We start from the raw sequence: 22,027 nt of genomic DNA, 5'->3' as shown, positions 1-22,027 counted from the left end.
TCCTAAGATGGCTACGAGGCCCGCGGCGCGGGGCCGCCCCTGCGCACTCCTGCCGCCCTCCGCTGCGGAGCCCGGGCCCGCCTCTCTAGCCACTGCAGCCGCCTCGATGGTGGGCGCGCGCAGCCTCCAGCGCCGCGCGGGGGCGCCGGGCAGGGTCCGCTCCAGCGGCGACGTGGGAACCGCGGGCTCCGCACACTCTGGCGAGGAAACAGCTCGGAGGATTCGCTGCGCTCGCTGCCACGGGACCAGTGCTGCTTTCTTTCTGGGCGTCTCAGGCGACCTCAGGTACGCCAAAACATTTTATGAGCCGCATTGCTCTGAGCGGTGACCGGGAGAGGTGGGTTCCTATAGAGAATAATAAAATAGACTTCATCTCCAGGCTGAGGGAGTAGAGGTCAAGGCTAGAGGCTAAGACTGTGCCAAACCACAGGAAAGAGTAGTCAGCCCGAATTGGGGTCTGGGGAAGAATTCAAGATGCAGTGTCTAGTTGTAGATAGACCTTGACAAATTAGTGAATGGTTAGAAGAAGAATTCTCTTATAAGCTAAGAAATAACATTTGCAATGATTAACTCCAGAAGAAATAAAATCCAAGAGAAACGTCCACAACAAAAACACCAGAAGGCACACAAAATGTATAAAAAGGTCACAGAATATTCTAGGGTTGGGAGGGGTCCAGGATTTTATGAAGTGGCACTTATTGTTCCCAACAGAAACCTTTATTACTAAATATGTGTCACATATATAGACCAGCAGCATTCATGTATCACCTGGGTGCTTGTTAGAATCTATGCAAAATCCGGGGCCCCATCCCCATGTACAGAACCAGAATCTTCACTTAACAAGTGAGAAAATTGCTGCTTTAACAGCTGATAGAGAGCAGATCCAGATTTGATCCCTGTTTATATTCTGCACACACCTTGTACTGAGTAAGCTTTCAATAAACATTTGCAGAATGAAGGGTAAAGGAATACTGTTCACTACATTTCTAAGGAGATTAGGCACAGGGCTGTGGAACTCCAAGTCACACAAACCAGGGTTTCTGAGTGAGCAGCCCTATTTGTTGTAAAGTCTGTTCTTGTATTATGATTTTGAAAAGTCTACTTAAGTCAATATACTGCTCCCCCATTCTTTGCTCTGTTCCTTATGAACTCATCTTCTTGCTATTGATCAAAAACAGTTTAAGGAAAGAAGTGCAATTTTACCACAACCCCTTGCTCACTTCTCCAAATTCTTGACTGTCTGAGCACCTCCTTTGAGTTATCCTTACTTTTTCCCCTTTCACCCTCAATTCCTATCATCCTTCCTTGTGGGACTCAGAATAATTCTGACTGGTTCTGTTCTCTTAGGGGAAAAAAAGCAGCAAGGTGACTGAAGAGAAGAGACAAAGTATTTTAGATTTGAGCAGGTGGGAGGTGAGAAATAATCAACTAGAATAGTAGGACAGATAATTGACTAGAAAAATGAAGTGTGAGTGGCAGATTGTACTAAAGGTCTAAGTATGGTGGTTATGAGTATAAGACAAGCCAATCCACCATAGTATTGTTGTCATCATAATTAGCTGTTACATGGAGAAGGGCAACAAAAGAGTTGAGAGTGCATAACAGGGTGAGAGTATAATGTTGGGTCATGGATTTTAAACCGGTTGGGCTGGGAAATGAAGAGCAAATTGATGGAGGGCCTAGGGGAGTCAAAAATACCAGAGTGAATGAACTGAGTAGGTAAGAGTGGTTTGGAGTGTAGAATGTTTGACGTTGAAATTTCAGTGCTATTGCAGTTATTCGCATTGACAGTCTTAGATATGACCGTAGGTGTAGGTAGGTGAGGTGAGATTGATCATAAAATCATCAGAGTAAGGTCATAGAACTGAAAAATGAGATGGCAGAAAGTATTAGAGGCCCACCTCAACATTTGTTTCCTCTTCCATTTCAATAACCTTGGTATAATAGCCTTGGTGTGATAAAAGCATAACAACCATATGGTATGGCACATTTTTTAGCTTTCCTGATAGCAAGATATATGTGAATACATTCTTCCAGCGAGATCTAAGAGGAAATTTTATATGGAACTTACATTAAATCTTAAAAGAAAGGGTATGCCCTTACATTTCCCCTCCCTTCTTGTAGGATGTTCATAGAATGGCTGGAATCCAGCATGAGGTAGCTGGACCATGAGGTAGCTGAGAATGATAGAGCAGAAAAACAAACTTCGGAGCTGTTGTATATCAAGTCTGCCTACCTCTGGACCTTTTTATGTGAGAGGGAAATAAACTTCCGTCTTTTTTAAATCATTTTGGCGGGGCGGTGGGGGGGGTTGTTTTTTTATATATAGCCAAACCTAATCCAAACTAATATATTGGATAGGTGAAAGTATTACCTACATATTAAAACTGCAGGGGTAGTTATGTTTATAGAGAAAGGCACAAACTTGATACTAAAATATTTACAGAATGAAGGGGGCGTGAATGGGTCTGAAAATAACTACAACCAGGAGAGGTGGTGGCCAATACTTCAATGGAGTAGGAGGATTTGAGAAAGTAAAGAGAAATAGCAATGAGGAACTCTAGGCGGCTTGAGGATTGAATAAGACATGCACCCCACTTTCTTTTTTATGTTAAGATCCTGACTGTGTGTATGTGTGTGTGTGTATGTGTGGTGCTGGGGATTGAACCCAGGGCCTTGTGCGTTCGAGGCAAGCACTCTACCAGCTGAGAGGATCCTGACTTTTTAAAAGAACTATTTGCATAAATAAGTTATAGACAGACAGGTGTGTTTCAAACCACAACAGAATATTAGATATCATACTGACTCAGATCAGTGAGTCATTCCAGAATATCTTCTGAAAAAACATGTTTGCCCCACAGACATTTCAAAATATTAAGCATCTCGATCTCTTTAATCATGTTTTCTGAAAGTGTTATTCACTATTTTTTAAAAATACCTTTGTTTTACTTATTTATATGTTGTGCTGAGGATGGAGCCTAGTGCCCCACACGTGCTAGGCGAGCACTCTGCCACTGAGCCACAACCCCAGCCCCCCCCCACTATTTAATTTTTAAAAAACTTTGTCATATTTTTATCTCCCATGTTATGTGTATTCATTTAATTAATTAATCTATGGAGGCTTCACTGTGTTCCAGGCACTACGCTAGGAACTAAGAACACGTAACTGCAAAGAAATCTGCCTCCCAAGAATGTAGTAGTTCAAAGAGGAACCATGTGAGAGAACTTTGTTACCACATAGTTTTGTAAGGATATTCAACAGGTGTGATAAAAGCACAAAGGAGCCCAGGTTCATATTGGGGATTAGGAAGCTCTTCACTGAAGAGGTAACAGATGAACTGAATATTGAAGATGATAGAGCTGTTATTTAGCTGAAGAATTTAGCTGAAGAATTTATTGAAAGTACAACAAAAGAATATACAGAAGCATAGAAAATTACGCACTTTGGGAAATTCCAATTAGGTAGTCTAGAGAATATTTATTACTACATTACGGTTAGCCAAAGTAACAAGGCAGGCCCAATATTAAGTATCATTATCTTATTTATGTACATAGCTATCCTTAGTATAAATCTTGTTTGAGGGGACTACCAGCTTCATGTTCTCAGATACAAGAAAACTTATCTAAGTGAATTGAAGAAATTGTCTTTTGACTTTATATCGCCATTTCTCAGTCAATACAATTACAGTCAATACTTAGCAAAGGAGGTAAAATTTGCTGTAGTAAATTATATTATGTTTTATTAAATCAACTTAATTTGTGAGTAATCAGGTAAACACATAGTAATGTAGATGAATGGCATAAACAATGTTGTTGTTCTTCTAAGAAAATTCCTCTAGACTGTAGCTCTAGGTCAAATCCTGAATCAAATTAATACATTTCTTTTTTTTTTAAGTAATTTTTAAATTTTGAAATAGTTCTTGATTTAAGAAAGTTTGCAAAAATATTAGATTTATTGGATACACCCACCTAGTTTTCCTTACTGTTGACACATTATTATGGTACATTTGTCACAATTCATAACCAACATTGACAAATTATTATTAACCATAATGCCTACTTTACTTATATCCACCAATTCTTACTATCATCTCTTCATTCCAGAATACCCATTATATTTAGATGACAAGTCTCCTTAGGTTTCTCTATATTGTGTTCAAAACTGCCTTGTTTTTGATGACCTTGACGGTTTTGAAGTGGTCAGGCAGTTTTTAGAATATTCCTCAAATTGAGATTGTTAGTACTTTTCTCATGGTTAAACGGGGTATGGTTTTAGGGGGCGAATACCACAGTGGTAAAGTAACCTTCTCATCATATCATATCAAGGGTACATATTGTCAGTATGCCTTATCGCTGTTGATGTTAATCTTGATCATCTTGCTGAAATGATATTTGTTGAATTTTTCCACTGAAGTCACCTTTCCCTCTTTCCATACTGTAATTTTTGAAAGGAAGTGAATCTATCTATGCCGCCCATTTAAGAAGTAGACAATTGTGCTCTATCTCCTTGAGAAGAGAGTATTTATATAAATTATTTGGAATTCTTGTGTATGGGAGAGTGTCTGTTCCATCTCATTTATTAATTTGTTCAATCATTTACTTATATCACTATGGACTTGTGTATTTTTATGTCTTATGTTCTAATAGTAGATTATTTATTTTATTGCTAAAATTTGTTCATTATTTGATGGCTTCTGTGTCCCCTTGACATATGCTTATTCAATTTCTGTTGTGAATACTTCTTTACTCTCTGGCATTCTGAGAATGCATTTTTCTTTGGTAACCAGATTTAATATAATTGGAGAATTTTTGTATAAATATATATGTACACATATGCATGATCTTAACATAAGAGCAAAATATATAAATAGAATATTAATACATATTGATCAATAACTAAGGCTTTTAATCTTGAGTTGTTTTGAATGCAATATCCTATTCACATCTTACATTCAGCTTGGTTTAGAAATCAAGCAATGATTTTTTTGGGGGGGTAACCTTACATGTTATACATACAAAAAATGAGAGAGTCAAATCAATTTAAAAATACACACTTTAAAGAGGAAACTGGGGTGTTTTTAGTGATAATTAGGAATTAGGGGATTATTAATTCAATACATTTACATTCTAAAAGAGGCAAGTTTATATTATGAAAGGAGAAAATTTAAAAAGCAAGAGACCTTCAATTTACCTTTTTAAAAATACCTTTATTTTATTTATTTAATTTTATGTGGTGCTGAGAATGGAACCCAGGGCCTCACACATGACAGGAAAGCACTGCACTGAGCCACAACCACAGCCTTCAATTTACTTTTTTTGTGTGTGTGTGTGTGGGGGTGGGGTGGGGGGGTATCGGGGATTGAATTCAGGGTCACTCAACCACTGAGCCACATCTCCAGACCTATTTTGTATTTTATTTAGAGGCAGGGTCTCACTGAGTTGCTTACTGCCTTGCTGTTGCTGGTGTTGGCTTTGAACTCGTGATCCTCCTTTCTCAGCCTCCCTAGCTGCTGGATTATAGGCAAGTACCACTATACCCAGCTTAAATTTACTTTTGAACAAGAGTAATCTGCAGATTAAAAAATAGTAGATCTGGCGCTGAGGCTCAGTGGTAGCGCACTTGCTTGGCATGTGTGAGGCACTGGTTCCATTCTCAGCATCGTGTGTAAATAAATAAAGGTCCATCAATAGCTAAAAAAAAAAATCTTTTTTTTTTTTTTTTTCTGGATTCTCCAACTTTATTTTTTTTTTTTTTTTTTTTTTTTATTGTTGGTCATTCAAAACATTACATAGTTCCTCATACATCATATTTCACAGTTTGATTCAAATGAGTTATGAACTCCCAATTTTATCCCGTATACAGATTGCTGTATCACATCAGTTACCCTTCCATTGATTGACATATTGCCTTTCTAGTGTCTGATGTATTCTGCTGTCTGTATTATTCTCTACTATCCCCCCTCCCCTCCCCTCCCCTCCCCTTTTCTCTCTCTACCCCTTCTACTGTAAATCACTTCTTCCATTTGAATTATCTTGTCTTACCCCTCCTTTCCTCTTATATGTCATTTTGTATAACCCTGAGGATCGCCTTCCATTTCCATGCGATTCCCCTTCTCGTTTCCTTTCCCTCCCACCTCTCAACCCTGTTAATGAAAATCTTCGTCTCAAGCTCTTCGTCCCTACCCTGTCCTTGTTTCCTCCCCTTATATCAGAGGAGTCATTTGGTATTTGTTTTTTAAAGATTGACTAGCTTCACTTAGCATAATCTGCTCTAATGCCATCCATTTCCCTCCAAATTCTATGATTTTATCATTTTTAAATGCAGAGTAATACTCCATTGTGTATAAATGCCACATTTTTTTAATCCATTCATCTATTGAAGGGTTAAAAAACACTATACTTTCTTTTTAAAAAATTTATATTTATTTTTTAGTTGTAGTTAGACACAATACCTTTATTTTATTTATTTGCGGTGCTGAGGATCGAACCCAGGGCCTCCATGTGCTAGGCTAGTACTCTACTGCTGAGCCACAGCCCCAGCCTTAGATCTACTTTCATAGATGACAAATACCCTATATCATAGGGATTCCAGAAGGAAAAAGACCTAAGGAATAATACCAACTTTCAGCTCTCTAGTTCTCGAAAAGTAAATTAGGTGAAATGATAGGCAGCTGTCCAAATAGTTATGTGATTAAGAAGTCTAACTCTCAAATCTCTAATTTTTTAATGTGTATTTGTATTAGTTGGATGTGCTTTTACTTGTTCAAATTTATCCTGTAGTTAAGAAATGGGCAGCAATCCAAATTTAAAAACATACTGCACAACAGCTATTTGTGAATAAACACTTGACTGGTACTTCCAATACCTTTCCCCACTGGAGTTCAGTGTGCTTGACAGCTGACAATTTCTCATGAAACAAGAATAGCAAAACTTCAACAGATGAGAAAACAGAATCAGCAGCAGCACTGGGATGTAAACCCAAGTTCCTGCTTTCTATTTATTTGCTCTGTTTTTCAGAACTACATCGTATGATTTAAGAAAAAGGGCTATTAGAATACTCCTACATTTTAGTCAAAACCTCTTTGAATTTTTATTACTTAGATTTTACTTGAAGGAGTGGAAGAAAGAGTAAGAGGAAACGAAACATCACATTTGTAGACTTGACTACAATAGTTGGCAGGTACTTATTTCCTAAAGTAAAAATCTGATTAGATCCAATCTGGGAACTAAGAGATCAAAAAAGATAGGACAGCTACTTAAAAAATATCCTAGTTTTCTCAACCAAGTAGAACCCATGGGTAGATGTTAAATTATTAAAACAACCTATGAGCCTGAAAAATTGAAACTAATTTCTTTATTAAGAAAATAAAGACATGTTGCTTAGGGAAAGGAATAAAAATGACTAGTTATCAAGTACATTAGTGAATAGTAAGTAAAACAAAATGTTTTATGTATCTATATTTCTTATCATAGAAAAACAACTATTTTAAGACCATTATTTCTCCTATGTCTCAGAAAATGTATATTTAATTATAATATTAAAAACAAAAATTGACCTTTTTAATAGAAAATCAAATCTTATCAGAAGAATTACATGAAGTCAGTCATTTTTTAAAATGTGTATTAGTTGTATATGGACACAATACCTTTGTTTTTATTTATTTTTATGTGGTGCTGAGGATCAAACCCAGTGCCTTACCCATGCTAGACAAGCACTGTGCCACTGAGCTACAGCCCCAGCCTGAAGTCAGTCATTTTTTTATAGATGCTGATTTAGGGTCCTCACCATAATATTTGATAATCAACAAGGCCACATATCTGCTAAGGACATAGTATAAAGATGACTAAAAGAGTGCCTGAGCTCACAGTCTAGAAATTATTGAAAGGAAAAAGTGACAGATCATAAGAGGAAGGAGGATGAATCAACACAAATGAAAACACAGGATTTCATTATAGGGAAAAGTGGAAAGAGGATCAATGCTTCTGAAAGAAACAAAAGTAGATTTCTAAGAAGTGAAACTGAGGATTGTTCAATCTTGTTAGGTTTGGAAGCCATCTCTAGATTGAGCTTCCCAATGAAAGCCAGGTTTTTGACAATGGGACTTCTAAAAATAAGCCATAATCACTGCAAAGAAAATAACAGCTAGCATAATCCTGCCCATTGTCTTTGTTAAAGCTGTGGAATTACTCTTTTCAATTACTCTTGTCTTCATAGGCTTCCTGATACGATCATGTGTGGTCAAGATGGTTTTTCGAGCCTCATCCCACTTTCCAGGGCCTTGTAGACGAAACTGGGCTGGAGTACAAGGTCCCAAAAATAACTGTAATGCTAGCTTGGGATCAGTGAAGGCCAGAGACAGTAGATTAGGCTTGACTCCCACCAAATCAGCAATCTGATCCATGGTATCAATGTAGTCTCCCTGAATGGTATGGCGTTGGCTTTCCACGTACCTAAAATAGAGACGAGAGAAGCCATGGTCTATCAAAAAAGGTAATCAACTAGTCAATCAGTCAGCATACACGCTGTATTGATTTGGGGCACATTATATTGATTTAAGAAATTTTTTTTTTTTTTAGTTGTTGATGGACCTTTACTTTATTCATTTATTTATATGTGGTGCTGAGAATTGAACCCAGTGCCTCACACATGCTTGGCAAGTGCTCTACTGCTGAGCTACACCCTCAGCTTGTATATTGGGCTACATGCTGTAGTAAACGGTGAAGAAAGATGATATTTGTCACCATTCTTAGAGATCTTATAATACATTAGAAGAGAAAAGATTGTTGTGTACGTAACAGAACATAAAAGGGTATTATGAGTTGGACTGCTAAATAGAAATGTAAAAAAGGGTAGTTAAAAAAGGGCCATTGAAGAATTGAAAGATATAGGTGAGAACAAAGAAAAAGTATTTAAAATCAGGGAACAGCAGCAAAGTGAAGGAATAAAGCAAGAATGGGCATAGAATATTTGTGGTCATTGTCTAAATTAGTAGAAAACAAGAATGGACAGCATTCCAGATACCAAAGACTCTGATGAAAAAGAAGGAACTCACTCCAGTCCTCAAGCATGGGATTCTCAATTACTTTGTGAGGGCAGTGGTCCTGGGATGGATGAGGGGTGACCACAGATCAGGGCTTCCCAGCAAAAATGTTAATTTGGAATCCTGAAAGGTCGCCAGAGGGTGACTTATCCTACAAGAGGAAGTGGCCCTCCCAGTGGAGCCAAGTTGAATGATTATACCAAATGCAGATTTGGAGAGCTAAAAAGACTTTTTAGTGGGAAAATACAGTTACAGTAAAATATATGGAAGAAGTGTGACTAGGAGACTTTCACTTTTATTTTCTATAATGAAAAGAACAGTGGAACACCAAGTAAGTAAAAGTTAAATTAAACTAATTGAGGAATCCAAAAACAAAGACAGGAAAAAATGATTAGAAAATAAATTTTTGGTAGAATTCTTGAGATGGATTCTGGAAGAACTGATAGATGGTCAACTAGTACCTATCAAAATGGGGCTGGAGTTTTGAAGAGATGAAACAGGAAAGAATCTGAGAGCTTTCCTTTCTGGAGATTATATTAATTCAGGGGTTTGTACATGTGCATTTATTTATCTTATAGTAGTATGTCAAGAACTGGAGTTTTTATGAAGGTTTCACAGATTCATTAGTTCCAGCCTTGTGGGGTTGTTACGAGGATTAAATAAGCTTCAAGCACATTAAATACTGAATGTGTGTAAACTGTCAACCTTCAATAAAGTTCAAATTATATCCTTGGGGCCTGCTCACAGTAAGAAGGTGGTTGGACAAGCATAAGTCAAAAGAAAGAGAGCAGCAGGAAAGTCCAAATAAGAGAATTTAGTGCCAGAAAAGAAAGGAGAGAAAGCCCTCTAAGAAGGGAAAATGTTTAAAAGTGCCAAGCTCAGTAGTAAGAGAAAGGAACCTGGTCATGGATGACCTTCAAGGGAACAATTTTAGGAGTAAGGAGGCAAGTTGAAAATACAGGGACTTGGGGAAGCAAAGGGAGAGGCCTGAGAGCACAGGATGTAGAAACTTTACTATAGACCTTTAGCAATGAAAGAGGGGAGGAAAATAGGAGAGCACTGGGTAAGGATAAGATTAAATAAAAAGTTACTTTCTCTTCTTCCAAGATAGGGGAGAATCATGCTAGTATAGTCAACTGCAGAAAACCATCATTTTGGGGCCTGCAACAATCAATTTCCACATAAAAACAACCTTGGGATTTGAGCTCAAGTTCTGAAATTCAGACTGCCAAGTCATCGTGTTCACCAAAGTACTAAGCAGCTAGTTGATGTTACTACTTTACCAAATCACATGGAGTTTTCATGCTCAGCCACTGTAACCTGTGTGTGCTGTCCACCTGATGATAGCCAGCAAACTAGTCACTTCAGATTTGTGAATCTACTTAAAGATTTGAAATTATCATTAATTCAACATAGTTTTCTAATACTTCAAGTAATCCTCCCCAAAATAATATACCTGATTTTTCTTCTCAATGAGCTTTTCCCTATCTAACTTTTCTTTTAGATCCTAAACATAGCCTTTATACACTTTCTTGAATTTTCTCTCCTTTCCCTCCACATTGAAACTGCTAGTACTATTTCCCCATTCTGTTGTCACAAACTATTATTCCCCTTTTCATCACAATATAATCAAAATTCTCAAATTAACAAGAGGAAACTAAATGTAGTAAAATATTGTTCTTATTAAGAAATTAGTAGAAAAAGTTACCATACATCTTCTTGGGAGAATTTCTTACCTTTTTGCCATTTCCTCTTGAGTCTTAGATATATCTGCCATCATTTCACTTTGTGAGGGCAATTTCTTTAGCCCTAAAGAGAAAAATTTTAAATATAAATATAAATTACCTCAGTAGAAACAATGATCCTATTAACAATTACTGGGCTATGGAGAATTCAAAGAAATATAGGATAATTTTCTATACTCAGAAAGATTACCATTTGCTTGATCACTTGATCCTGCCATAACCAAAATATAATAAGTTGAACATACATAATCTCAAAAAACAGAAATCTGAAATGCTCCAAAACCCAATATTCTTTGAACACTGACAGATACCATAAGTAGAAAATTCTACACATGACCTCATGATAGGTCATGGCCAAAACACAGGCACACTAAAACTATTGTATAAAATACCTTCTGGCTATGTTGTGTAAGGTGCATATGAAAACTAAGTAAATTTCATTTTTAGACTTGGGTTTTATCTCCAAGATAGGTCATTATGTATATGTAGATATTTCAAAAATCTGAAAATATATGAAGTTCAAAACCTCTGGTCCTAAGGAATATTCACCTGTATCAATATGCATAGTTTATTCTGCTTTGTCTTTGGAACATATTTACTGTACTCAGCCTCCTCCTTAACATAGTCTTTGAGTTGGTAAATTAAATATAGACAAAGGAAATGACAGATGGCCTTAAAATCATATGAAAACATGAGGTATAAGGTCAAAAGGCAAGTCACGTGTGGTGATGCATGCCTATAATTCCAGCACTTGGAAGGCTGAAGTTGGAGGATAACTTGGGTCCAGGAATTCAATCAGCCTGAGCCATGTAGTAAAACCCCATCTCAAAAAAGGGAACGGAGTGGAGAAACACCTGTACAAATATCTTAATAACAAAAGTATTTTATACAAGAGAGAATAAAGGAAGTAAACGTAAACTCTCAATCACATTTTATGCTAAAATATTATGGAAGATAAGCCTCACGTTGGTTGAAAGTCCCATGAGGTCTTACTTCGACTGATCTACTTCCCATTTTACTCCCTCTAACTCTTTTATTCAATAAGAGTTTGTGGTGGGGGGGAGGGGGGGTAAGGCCAAAGGCAACTCATATACCCAATCTTGACAAATAAATTTAAGCACTAATGTACAGACAGTTCCTGTACTGTGATTTAACACCAAGGACATGACTAGACAAAGGCAGAATCACATTTAACTCTGTATAAACAACTCTAGCTCAAACAATTAGCTGTTTGCCCTCATATATAGCTTTATGCCCAGCCAGATATGTAGACACTATGCCTTGTACAAAATTTGAGCCACAATCCTAAAAAATGTTACTCTCTATATAAATTCTGGTATGTAGAATTTCAGAATGGGAATGTATCTTACTCAGTACAATCCATCTCTCTACAATACAATATCAGGTGGTTATCTCATTCTTCTTTAAAAGTCTCTGGACTTGGAGATCTCACTACCTTCTAAGAAGATGATATAATTGACCAATGTAGTTGCTGGAACATTATTTTTTGTACTGACTCCCAAATCTACTTCTATACAACTTATACCACTGGACCTAGTTCTTTCTTCTGGAGCCACATAATTGAATTTTAATAATTGATAGGACTTAAAATGTGAAAAGCACCATTCATAAGTACTTTAAGTCTTCTTATTATCAGACTAACCTGCATAGGTTCCTTCTATAAAAGATTTCATGTTCTCTGCCATCTGGTTTCCCTATCCTGATATGCCCCTCTTGAAACACAGAAGTAAGAAATTCAAAACTCAGAGCCTACTGTGTTTTTTTTGTGTGTGTTTTCCTAATTTAGCTATATGACTTATAAATCAATAAGGAAGCATGGGAATGTTTCCTTTGAAATTAATCACAGGTCTTTTAGGATGCTCAAGAAGTACATTTTGAGAACTGATTTCCAATTACTTCTTACAAGGTACAGCCACAAGTTTTGCATTTATTATCTAGAAACTTTATGGAGGAGGAGGGGGCGGTGGTCTATTTCTTGGTGGTGAGAGGCAGTCAGTTCATAAACTATTAAATTTGATGGACAGATAAAGATATTTACAACATTCTGTGATGCAGTTCTCTTTGAATTTATTAACTTTCAGTATTACCTTGTTTAGACACATATTGTATCATATTTCTTATCTCCCTCCTTCAAATCTTGCTCCCTACCCTTTTATATTCATAGTTTACATTAATGGCCACAGCACCTGGGCAGATTCTTTTCTCTCTTATCCCCAGCATGGATTCTGTCACCAAATCCTTTCAAAGGTACCTGTGAAGTTTCATCCAAGTTTGTCTCCTCCTATTCATTTAGATTGCTATTTCCTTGGTTTAAAGGCCTCATGCGGTCTTTAAACTGAACTACTTCCCATTTTACTCCCTCTGAAATGTATTATAAATTACAAATCTGATTTGAGTTCTCCTCTCCCAGCTAGAATCCTTCAGTGGTTCTCTGTTGCCTACATTAAATACAGACTTATTGCATGGTAGCCAAGTTCTTGATATCACCTCTGTAAATACTCCTAGCTTCATTTCCCTTAATTCCTATAACATTATTTCCCAACAGTCTCAGTTACTTGCAATACCCAGAACTCAATTACTCTGTCATTTTACCCTAACTTTATATAAATATTGGTGATTTTCCCACTCTTATTCTTCTCAATATTTCTTTTTTCTTTTAGTATATATATAGTCATAGGAGCATTGGGTACTTGTTGTCCATTGTTCCCATAATAGCTCCTCTACATTGCTACTAAAACATCTGTTTAGGATGCAATAAATATCTGTGAAGTGAATGAACACAGTAAATGTCTGTTTACTTGTTTGTCTTCCTTCTATGACTCTTAGTTCCATATATCCCACTCCTCAGTCTGTACTCAATGGACTTAAAATCAGCATACTATAATGATACAGCCACATCAATGTTCATAGCAGCTCAGTTCACAATAGCTAAACTGTGGAACCAACCTAGATGCCTTTCAAGAGATGAATGGATAAAAAAAAAACTATGTTACATATACACAATGAAATATTACTCAGCATTAAAAGAGAATAAAGTTATGGCATTTGCAGGTAAATTGATGGAGTTGGAGAATATCATGTTAAGTAAAATAAGCCAATCCCAAAAAACCAAAGCCAAATGTTCTCTCTGATAAGTGGATGCTGACCTGTAATGGGAGTGGGTGTGTGTGGAGAATGGAGGAACTTTGATTGGGCAAAGGGGAGAGAGGGAAGGGGAGGGGGCATGGGGGTAGGAAAGATGGTGGAATGAGATGAACATCATTCCCTAGGTACATGTATAACTGCACATGTGGTGCAACACTACATTGTGTACAACCAGAGAAAGTTGTGCTCCATTGTATACGGTGAATTGAAATGCATTCTGCTATCATGTATAACTAATTAGAACAAATAAAAAATAAATAAAAAGAAAAAAAATAGGGATTTTCTGTTTGGTCATGTTTGCATCTCCAGCACCTAGGAGATCATACATACTAAGAGATAAGTAAATGTTAGCTGAACAGTGTTATTGAAGAACAGTGAGGAATTGAAGTTTATTTTCCAAGAGTCTCAAGACAATGTGGGAACAAAGAGAGCCTAAATTAAGCTCTATGGTAATGGGCCTTTCAATCTACTCTCAGAGTAAGGCATGTTGTATTTGTGTAATCCTGACTTTCTATAAACCTGACTTGCCCCTGCACATTTTTCTATAATGTTACAAGAGAAGAGAGATATGGCCACCATTCAGGCCTTCTGGACCAGTCCAGCCTTTTAACATGACTAGAAATTGGCTAAGGGAGTTGATAAGCTGCGCTCTTCAGAAGTTTCTACAACAGAATTTAGAACTTCATTTGCATGAAGGCCATACTGTATTCATTTGACCTGGCATTTATGAGATACCTTCTATATGCTAGGCATTGGTCTAGCCTTGGAATGGGAAGGCACATAAACATGATTATTTTATTTATTTTATTTAAAGAGCTTTCAAAATACTAAGAAAGGAGGGACAACATATGCATAAGTTTATCCTGTATAAATAGGAATTAAGGGAAGGCATACCAAGAAAGAATATCAGGTACAAGGGTATCTCCTATATTTGCTGCTTAGTGGGTAAGTCATCTAGTGCTTCTAGAAAACTGGATGTGTGGTAAAGATTAGTGCAAGATGGACCTGAAAAAGCAGATTATAACAATCTGTGGCAGAACCTGAATGTCGTCCTATGATGTAATGCTTCTTGTGATACAAAGAATTGATATAACTTGATATGGTTTACAAGGAAAGAAAGTTGCTAAATGAGAACCCTTGGGAGAACTGCAAAACAGGCAAAGAACAAAGAAACTTGATTTTATCCATGGTAAGGTTCCAGGTTCAGTGCTCTAGAAAAGGATGGAATATTTTTCTTGACAAGAGGGCAATAATTTCAGAGAACAAAGGAAGAAGAAAAATGGGAGTTGGTAGGGAGAGGACAGACCAGAGAAGAGGACAGGCTGAGTTGGGCAGGCATGAAAGACTGGGAGAAACTAGTTCATCTGAAAGGTTTGAAATTGGCACAGTGAAGATAGAATTCAGGGATGAGAAAGACAAGAATTTGGTAAGTAGACCCAGGTAAGCTATAGCTAGAGTAAAACCTCAGGGTTCGTGTTGAAAGTTTGATAAAGCCATAGGGGTTCTTCTGAAGATTCCATCTTTGCAAAAGTTGGAAGAATGTGTGCTAGGCTTCTGCTATCATGAGAAGCTAAGATTTTTTTTTTTAACATTTCCCTTCAGATCACCTACTCTCATATCCATAATGCAGATTCTTCCAAATACTCATGTTCCCAATTCCTCTTAGCAAGTCACTTGGGCCTGGAATAAGAGTCCCAGTTGCTTCAAGTATACTAAGATGCTCTGACCTATTTTAATGAAACTTTCTCCCCTTACATAATTGATCTAATTAAAATATCCATTTAATATGACTAGGATTAAGCCAACCTCATGGGTTACTTATGTTTGATTGGTGGTCCATTGCTCTCAAATAGCACATGACCTACTGCATAGACTGTAAGGAATTAAGAAATGGCAGACATTTGGAAAGATGGTTTTTGCCTATCAACTATGATTCCATTGCATTTTTCCCCTCTGCTATCATGAAAATCTTCACTGGCAAACAGTCAGCTATAATTCCAACAAAAACACTGAATAGTTTCAATTAAACACTAGTATTGACAGCAGATTTTATTATTATAGGATCAAAGAGTTTCTTCTTTAGAAAGAAACTACAAAGTCATATGGTTTCTCTCTATTCTGAGGCTTAACTCTCCTCCATTAACCTCTGTTCTAATGGCCATCTAGCCATATGACATTCTTTTCCTATGATGTTTGAATTCTTTACAATCTCAGAAGCAGCCCAATCCATCTTGAAAGGGCACTGGTTGATAGGAAAAGTTTTCGTTCACCTAGGCATTAGACCAGAGACCCTGCATCTACTAGAAGAAAAACTAGGCTGAACTCTCCATCATGTCAGCTCAGGAACTGACTTAATAAAATTTATAAAGCACAAGAAATAAGATCAAGAATCAATAAATGGTATGGTATTAAACTAAATAGCTTCTTCTCAGCAAAGGAAACAATCAAGAACTTGAACAAAGAGCCTTTGTTTACCATCTGCACCTCAGAGGGAGCATTAATTTCCAGGATATACAAAGAACTCAAAAAACTTAACACACACACACACACACAAAAAAAAAAAAAACCCAAATAACCCAATCAATGGGCAAAGAAACTGAACTGGCAGCTCACAGAAGAAGAAATGCAAATGGTCAAAAATATATGGAAAAATGTTCAGCATCTCTAGCAATTAGAGAAATGCCACTTAAAACTACACTTGAGAGTTCATCTCACTTCAGTCAGAATGGCAGTTATCAAGAATACAAGTAACAATAAAAGTCAGTAAGAATGTGGGGAGAAATGTATATCCACATTGCTGGAGAAACTGCAAATTGGTGCTAACCAATCTGAAAAGCAGTTATGGAGATTCCTCGGAAAACTTGGAATGGAACCACCACTTGACCTAGTCATCCCACTCCTAGGCTTATAACCAAAGGACTTAAAATCAGCACACTACAGTGACGCAGCCACATCAATATTTATAGCAGCTCAATTCATAATAGCAAAGCTATGGAACCAAACTATGTGCCATCAACAGATGAGTTAACAAAGAAAGTGTGGCATATATACACAATTGAATATTAGTCATAAAGATGAATCAAATTATGGCATTTGGCATTAAGTGAATGGAACTGGAGAATTTCATGCTAAGTGAAATAAACCTGTTCCAAGAAACCGAAGGCTGAAGTACTCTCTGATATGTGGATGCTAATCCATAACAAGGTGGTATAGGGAGGAAAGTATAGAAGTTTACTGGATTAGACAAAGGGAAATGAAGGACTGAGTATAAGAAAGATAGTAGAATTAAATAGATGTAACTTTCCTATGCTTATATATAAATACACGACTAGTGTAACTCCATAGCATGTTCAACCACAAGAATGGGATCCAAATTGGAATGGGTTGCACTCCATTAATATATAATATGTCAAGATACAGCCTATTGACATGTATTAAAAAAAACTTTATATGGACAAAAAAAAAGAAAAAAATGTCTTTTTTTAACATAAAGCTGATATTATGCAACCCTCAAAATTTCATTCCTTGGTTCTAGTTTGATTCTTTGCTCTACTAAATAAGTCTAAATCTTATCCAATGAGTATCCCTTCAAATATTTGAAGAGAACTCTCAGATATTAACTTCTTTAGCCTAAACTTCTCCAGTAACTTTATTTGTATTTCAAATGATAAGTTTTCACATTCCTTAAACCATTCTTATCTTTCTCCTTATTCAGTGAATTCCAGTTTCACTTTTATAATGTCTTTAGTTGGTAATCTGACCAGTTTAGAGAACAATTATGATGTTCTGGGATGATGCTAGATTTAAAGATGCCTTTTGGAACCCGTATCATCTGCTGACTCATATTGAGCCTACTATCCCAAAGCTCAAAGTGTTTTTTTTTTTTTTGTACTTCTGGCCAAAACTGAAAGCGGGGACATAAATGGGGGTGGGATGTAAGGATTTGAAAGTTTAATATTCTACATTCTAGATTAATCTCCATCCAAGCGTTAACTTATTGTATGAAAGTAAGTCACACCATTTCTATATTTGACATTCTCCATAATGAAAGATGAAATTCTTTTACTTCACAAATAAATACCAATTGTCTAAAATTTAGATGAGTGGATTCTAATCTGAAGTACACATTGGAATTAACTGGGGAACAATTTTGTCAAAAATCTTGTGTCTGCCCCACCCACATTTACTGAATAAGTATCACCAGGGATGAGATCAAAGCATGCCTAAGCTGGGAAAATATCCCAGGTGATTCTAAGATATGTCTATGGTTATAAATTACTACGTTAGATTCACTTAAAAATAAGTTTTCTAGTACTAACTTTGTGCTAGATATTATGCAGCCCTCAAGATTTTGATCAAACATACTGCTTTTTAAAAGCAAGCACAAAAACATAATTAAACATCACCAAGTAATTAAGGAGAGAATTTTATTGTCACTTACCTTTAAATACTTGAGTAGCCCAGCGTCCTTGGAGCTCTGCAATCGGCATAATGGCTCCTAAGGGTTGAATCAAGCCTATGATTGCAAGAGTTGGCTTTTCTAGGTTGGGGGGGAAGACTTTTTTATATAGGGATATCTTATTTTTGACCACTTTGATAGAATCTTCAAGAAAAGGAAAGGCAAAGCTATAGCCTGTTGCAAAGATAACAACATCAATGTCATCCTCTCTGGAGCCATCCTCAAATATGGCAGCTGTTTCTGTGAATTCCTTCACATTTCCTTTCACCTTCACCAAGCCAGAAATTATACGGTTAGGCAGATCATCATTTACTGTTGGATGCTGGCTCAGAGCTCTACGTGTGACAATAAAGATGAAGAGAATGAGAAATGAGAGTGACCGAGAGATGGAAAGAAAGGGAAAGAGAGAAATAAATCATGTAAGTAAATTTTTGCTTTGGTGGAGGTGGTTAAACAATATATCAATGGTTTCCCCTCAGTTTACCTGTGAAATTTGGAAAAGTCCCACTTTACACCAGTTTTACTTTATATCAGCTTTTCAGGACACAAGACTGAAAAGGCTGAACCCTGGAAGTCACTGAAAGGGGAAGGCAATACCTTCCTTCCTCAAAGTGAAGGAACAAGAGTCTTATTTGAGGAGTGCATATGTGGTTTCTCAAGTTATAATAATGCTCTGTGGCATCTTAAGGCCATAGTCCAATAGTTTCTGTTCATATATCAATTAGTCTGACAGAACTTGGCCAAAGGGCCAAGAGGTAGACTTAGACATTCATTTTCCAAACTGTGTAATAAATTACATATGTACATCAATTTAGAGTTTAAATTACATTTCCACGTATTAACTTATTTGACAGTCACACAAACTCTATGAAGCGGGTAGAAGTGGGTTGTATGAATGAAGAAACTGAGGTCTAGAGAAATTAAATGACTTGACTGATGTTATGCAGCCTAGGATTTTAGAATTTCTATCAAAATAGTTTTCTATAAACTCTCTTGGAATACTTTGGACATGTTAAGTAGTGTTTTCTAGAGACAGTATGGAATAAGGGTATCAAAATAAATAAATCGGTTTCCAGTATCTTGGGTCTTTAGAAAAAAAGTCTTGATTCAGTTTTTTAAAATAATCTTTATGTTTTAGTTATAGATGGTCAGTACCTTTTTTATTTATCTTTATGGGGTGCTGAGGCTCAAACCCAGTGCCCCACACATGCTAGGCGAGTGCTCTACCACTGAGCCACTGTCCCAGCCCTTTGATTCAGTTTTAAAACAGTCTTAATTCCTGAACTTAAGTCATCAGGCTCTGAGAACCCTCATCCTATCATCTTCCTGGCCTAGCCTCAGGAATATTATACATTTTACAACTATACCTGATTTGTTGAATTAAATTTGCTTTGATTCTAACCTTTAGGAAGATTCTGTTCTGCATTCCAACCTCACGATTTCATCTTTCTCTCTAAACCTATTCTTTTTCACTAGCAGTACTACCATCCACATAGTTGCCTAAGCCACAAAACTGTTTCATATCTGCTCACCAAGCCTACATTCTTTCTCTCTTAAAAAAGAATTCCTAGAATAGTTTTGTTTACTCACTCTCTCACCTGAACAATTACAGTTGTTTTTAAGGCTCCCTTCTCATCTCCCCTCTATACCATTTGCCTTGGAATAAGAAAGGCAAATAAACAAGATTTTAGGATCCTTTGATTTAGAAAAGAAAAAAAATCTATAAAGATATTATTGGGTCAGGTACAGTGATATATGCCTGGTCATTCTAAAATAGATTATAGACTTATTATTAATATGTCACTCACTTGAATGGATTTTCTGTCTTCATTCCAAACTTTTTTTTTGTTCCCCTGCCTCAGGACTAAGGACCAAACTCAGAGCCTTGTGTGTTCTAGGCAAGCACTGAGCTGAATCCCCAGCCCCTCATACTTTTTATTTAGCAGAACATACAAAAGGTTATGCCTGATAGACCTAGAGATGTATTCAACTACTCTTCTAGCTTTGCCATATAAGTCTAGGAATACCAGACTGTGTGCAACTCTCAGGGTGTAATGTGCCTTTTGCTATTCTAAGCTATTACAATTAGAATGCTACATGCTGACCCTATTTGCCTATCTTTTATTATTCAATAAAACTTCAATTTGTTTTGCAACTACAAAAGATATTCATGCTTAAATAATTCAATGAAAAGTTGTTAGGGAATACAGTGTCCCAGTATCATCCCACTAATTAATTTCAAGGGGAAAAATATCTTTATACTGGAGAAACATGGAAGATGCCACTTTTTTAAACACAATCAAATTTAGCATCATTAATATAGAGTAAACTGACATCATGTGGGTCCTGATGGGATTCACTAAGAAGACAATATCACTTATGTAGTATATATGCTAAGATACAATACAACTCAAAATTTAGAGATATTCTACAAAAACCATGCCTTGGAAAGAAGAAGGAGAAGGAAAAGAAAGAAGAGTAGGAGGAAGAAGAGAAGGAGAAGGAAGAGGAAGAGAATAAAAGTCCATATTAAAAAAAAATGAATGGCCAAGCATGGTGGTGCATGCCTATAAGCCCAGTGACTCTGGAGGCTGAGGCAGGAGGATTACAAGTTGGAAGACAGCTTTAGCAACTTACTGAGACCTGTCTCAAAATAATAATAAAAAAAAAGAATTGAAGATGTAGCTCAGTAGTAAAGCACTCCTAATTTCAATACCTAGTATGAAAAAAAGGAAGGATAGAGAATTATTATTTCAAATTAAAAAAGACATGACAACTAAGTGAAATGGTGTGATTAACATTTTTTAGGATTCTGGATGTAGAAGAGAAAAAGAAAAGCTTATTATAAAGAAGATTATTGGGTTGATTGCAGTGATGCATGCCTGTAATCCCAGCAACTTGGGAGGCTGAGTCAGGAGGATTTTAAGTTTTGGCCAGCTTCAGCAATTTAACCAGGCCCAAAGCAACTTAGTGAGACCCTATCTCAGAATAAAAAATAAATAGGGCTGGGGATATAACTCAGTGGTAAAGTGACTCTCGGGATTCAATCCCCAGTACCAAAAGAAAAAAAAAAGAAAAGAATATTATTGGGACTTCTGTGGAACTCTGAATATGCCAACATCTTAGAAAATGTATTTTATCAATGTTAAATTTCTGAAATGGAGGAATGCCCTTTTGGGGGGGTGTGTCTTAATGATTTTTACTTATTTTCAGAAAAAAAATGTGTACTTAAGTATGTATGTACACTGCATATTGTTTGGCTCTATCTTTCATGAGGGAAGAGAGAAAGCAAATATAGCAAACTGTTATGATAGGTGAATCTAGGTAAAATATAAGGATGTTCAGTGTATTTATTATTGTACTACTTTTCTGTAGATCTGAACATTTTCAAAAATAAAAAGTTGGACAGGAAAAAAGTCATTTAAAGTCAGTATATAGAAATTCTTTCATAATGTACCTTTGGCTGTATAAGAACTCATTCTTTAGACTCTCATTGCATTCTATTCATTTCTTTGTCATATTCTGTTGTCTGTCTTTTCATTTGTATATTTAAGGTAAGATCCATTTCTGAAGTCTTCCATTTGTTACTCATGTTGCCTTTGGGCAAATTACTTAGT

General features: G+C 36.5%; 2 protein-coding genes across 10 annotated transcripts in view; one reads left to right on the top strand and one right to left on the bottom strand.

Annotated features, from left to right (window-relative positions):
• The first annotated feature begins 7 nt into the window (after positions 1-7).
• Positions 8-22,027, top strand: part of LOC144249027 (uncharacterized) — a 125,934-nt gene continuing 103,914 nt past the window's right edge. For 5 of the 7 annotated variants that reach the window (XM_077791531.1, XM_077791533.1, XM_077791530.1 and 2 more), the window contains exon 1: positions 8-285. In XM_077791531.1, the coding sequence (XP_077647657.1) occupies positions 8-285 (278 nt within the window). The remainder of the gene's footprint in view (positions 286-22,027) is intronic. The other 2 variants (XR_013342206.1, XR_013342205.1) reach the window with 2 other exon arrangements.
• LOC113177612 (flavin-containing monooxygenase 5-like) overlaps positions 6,993-22,027 on the bottom strand; it is a 33,326-nt gene continuing 18,291 nt past the window's right edge. For all 3 annotated transcript variants that reach the window (XM_077791407.1, XM_077791406.1, XM_077791405.1), the window contains exons 7-9: positions 18,393-18,745; positions 10,778-10,850; positions 6,993-8,451 (exon numbers count right to left, since the gene is read on the bottom strand). In XM_077791407.1, the coding sequence (XP_077647533.1) occupies positions 8,106-8,451; positions 10,778-10,850; positions 18,393-18,745 (772 nt within the window). In that variant the 3' untranslated portion in view covers positions 6,993-8,105. The remainder of the gene's footprint in view (positions 8,452-10,777; positions 10,851-18,392; positions 18,746-22,027) is intronic.

The sequence above is a fragment of the Urocitellus parryii genome, chromosome 11, assembly GCF_045843805.1.
Source record: "Urocitellus parryii isolate mUroPar1 chromosome 11, mUroPar1.hap1, whole genome shotgun sequence".
Taxonomy (NCBI): Eukaryota; Metazoa; Chordata; class Mammalia; order Rodentia; family Sciuridae; genus Urocitellus; species Urocitellus parryii.
This window is presented reverse-complemented; position numbering and strand designations above follow the sequence as displayed.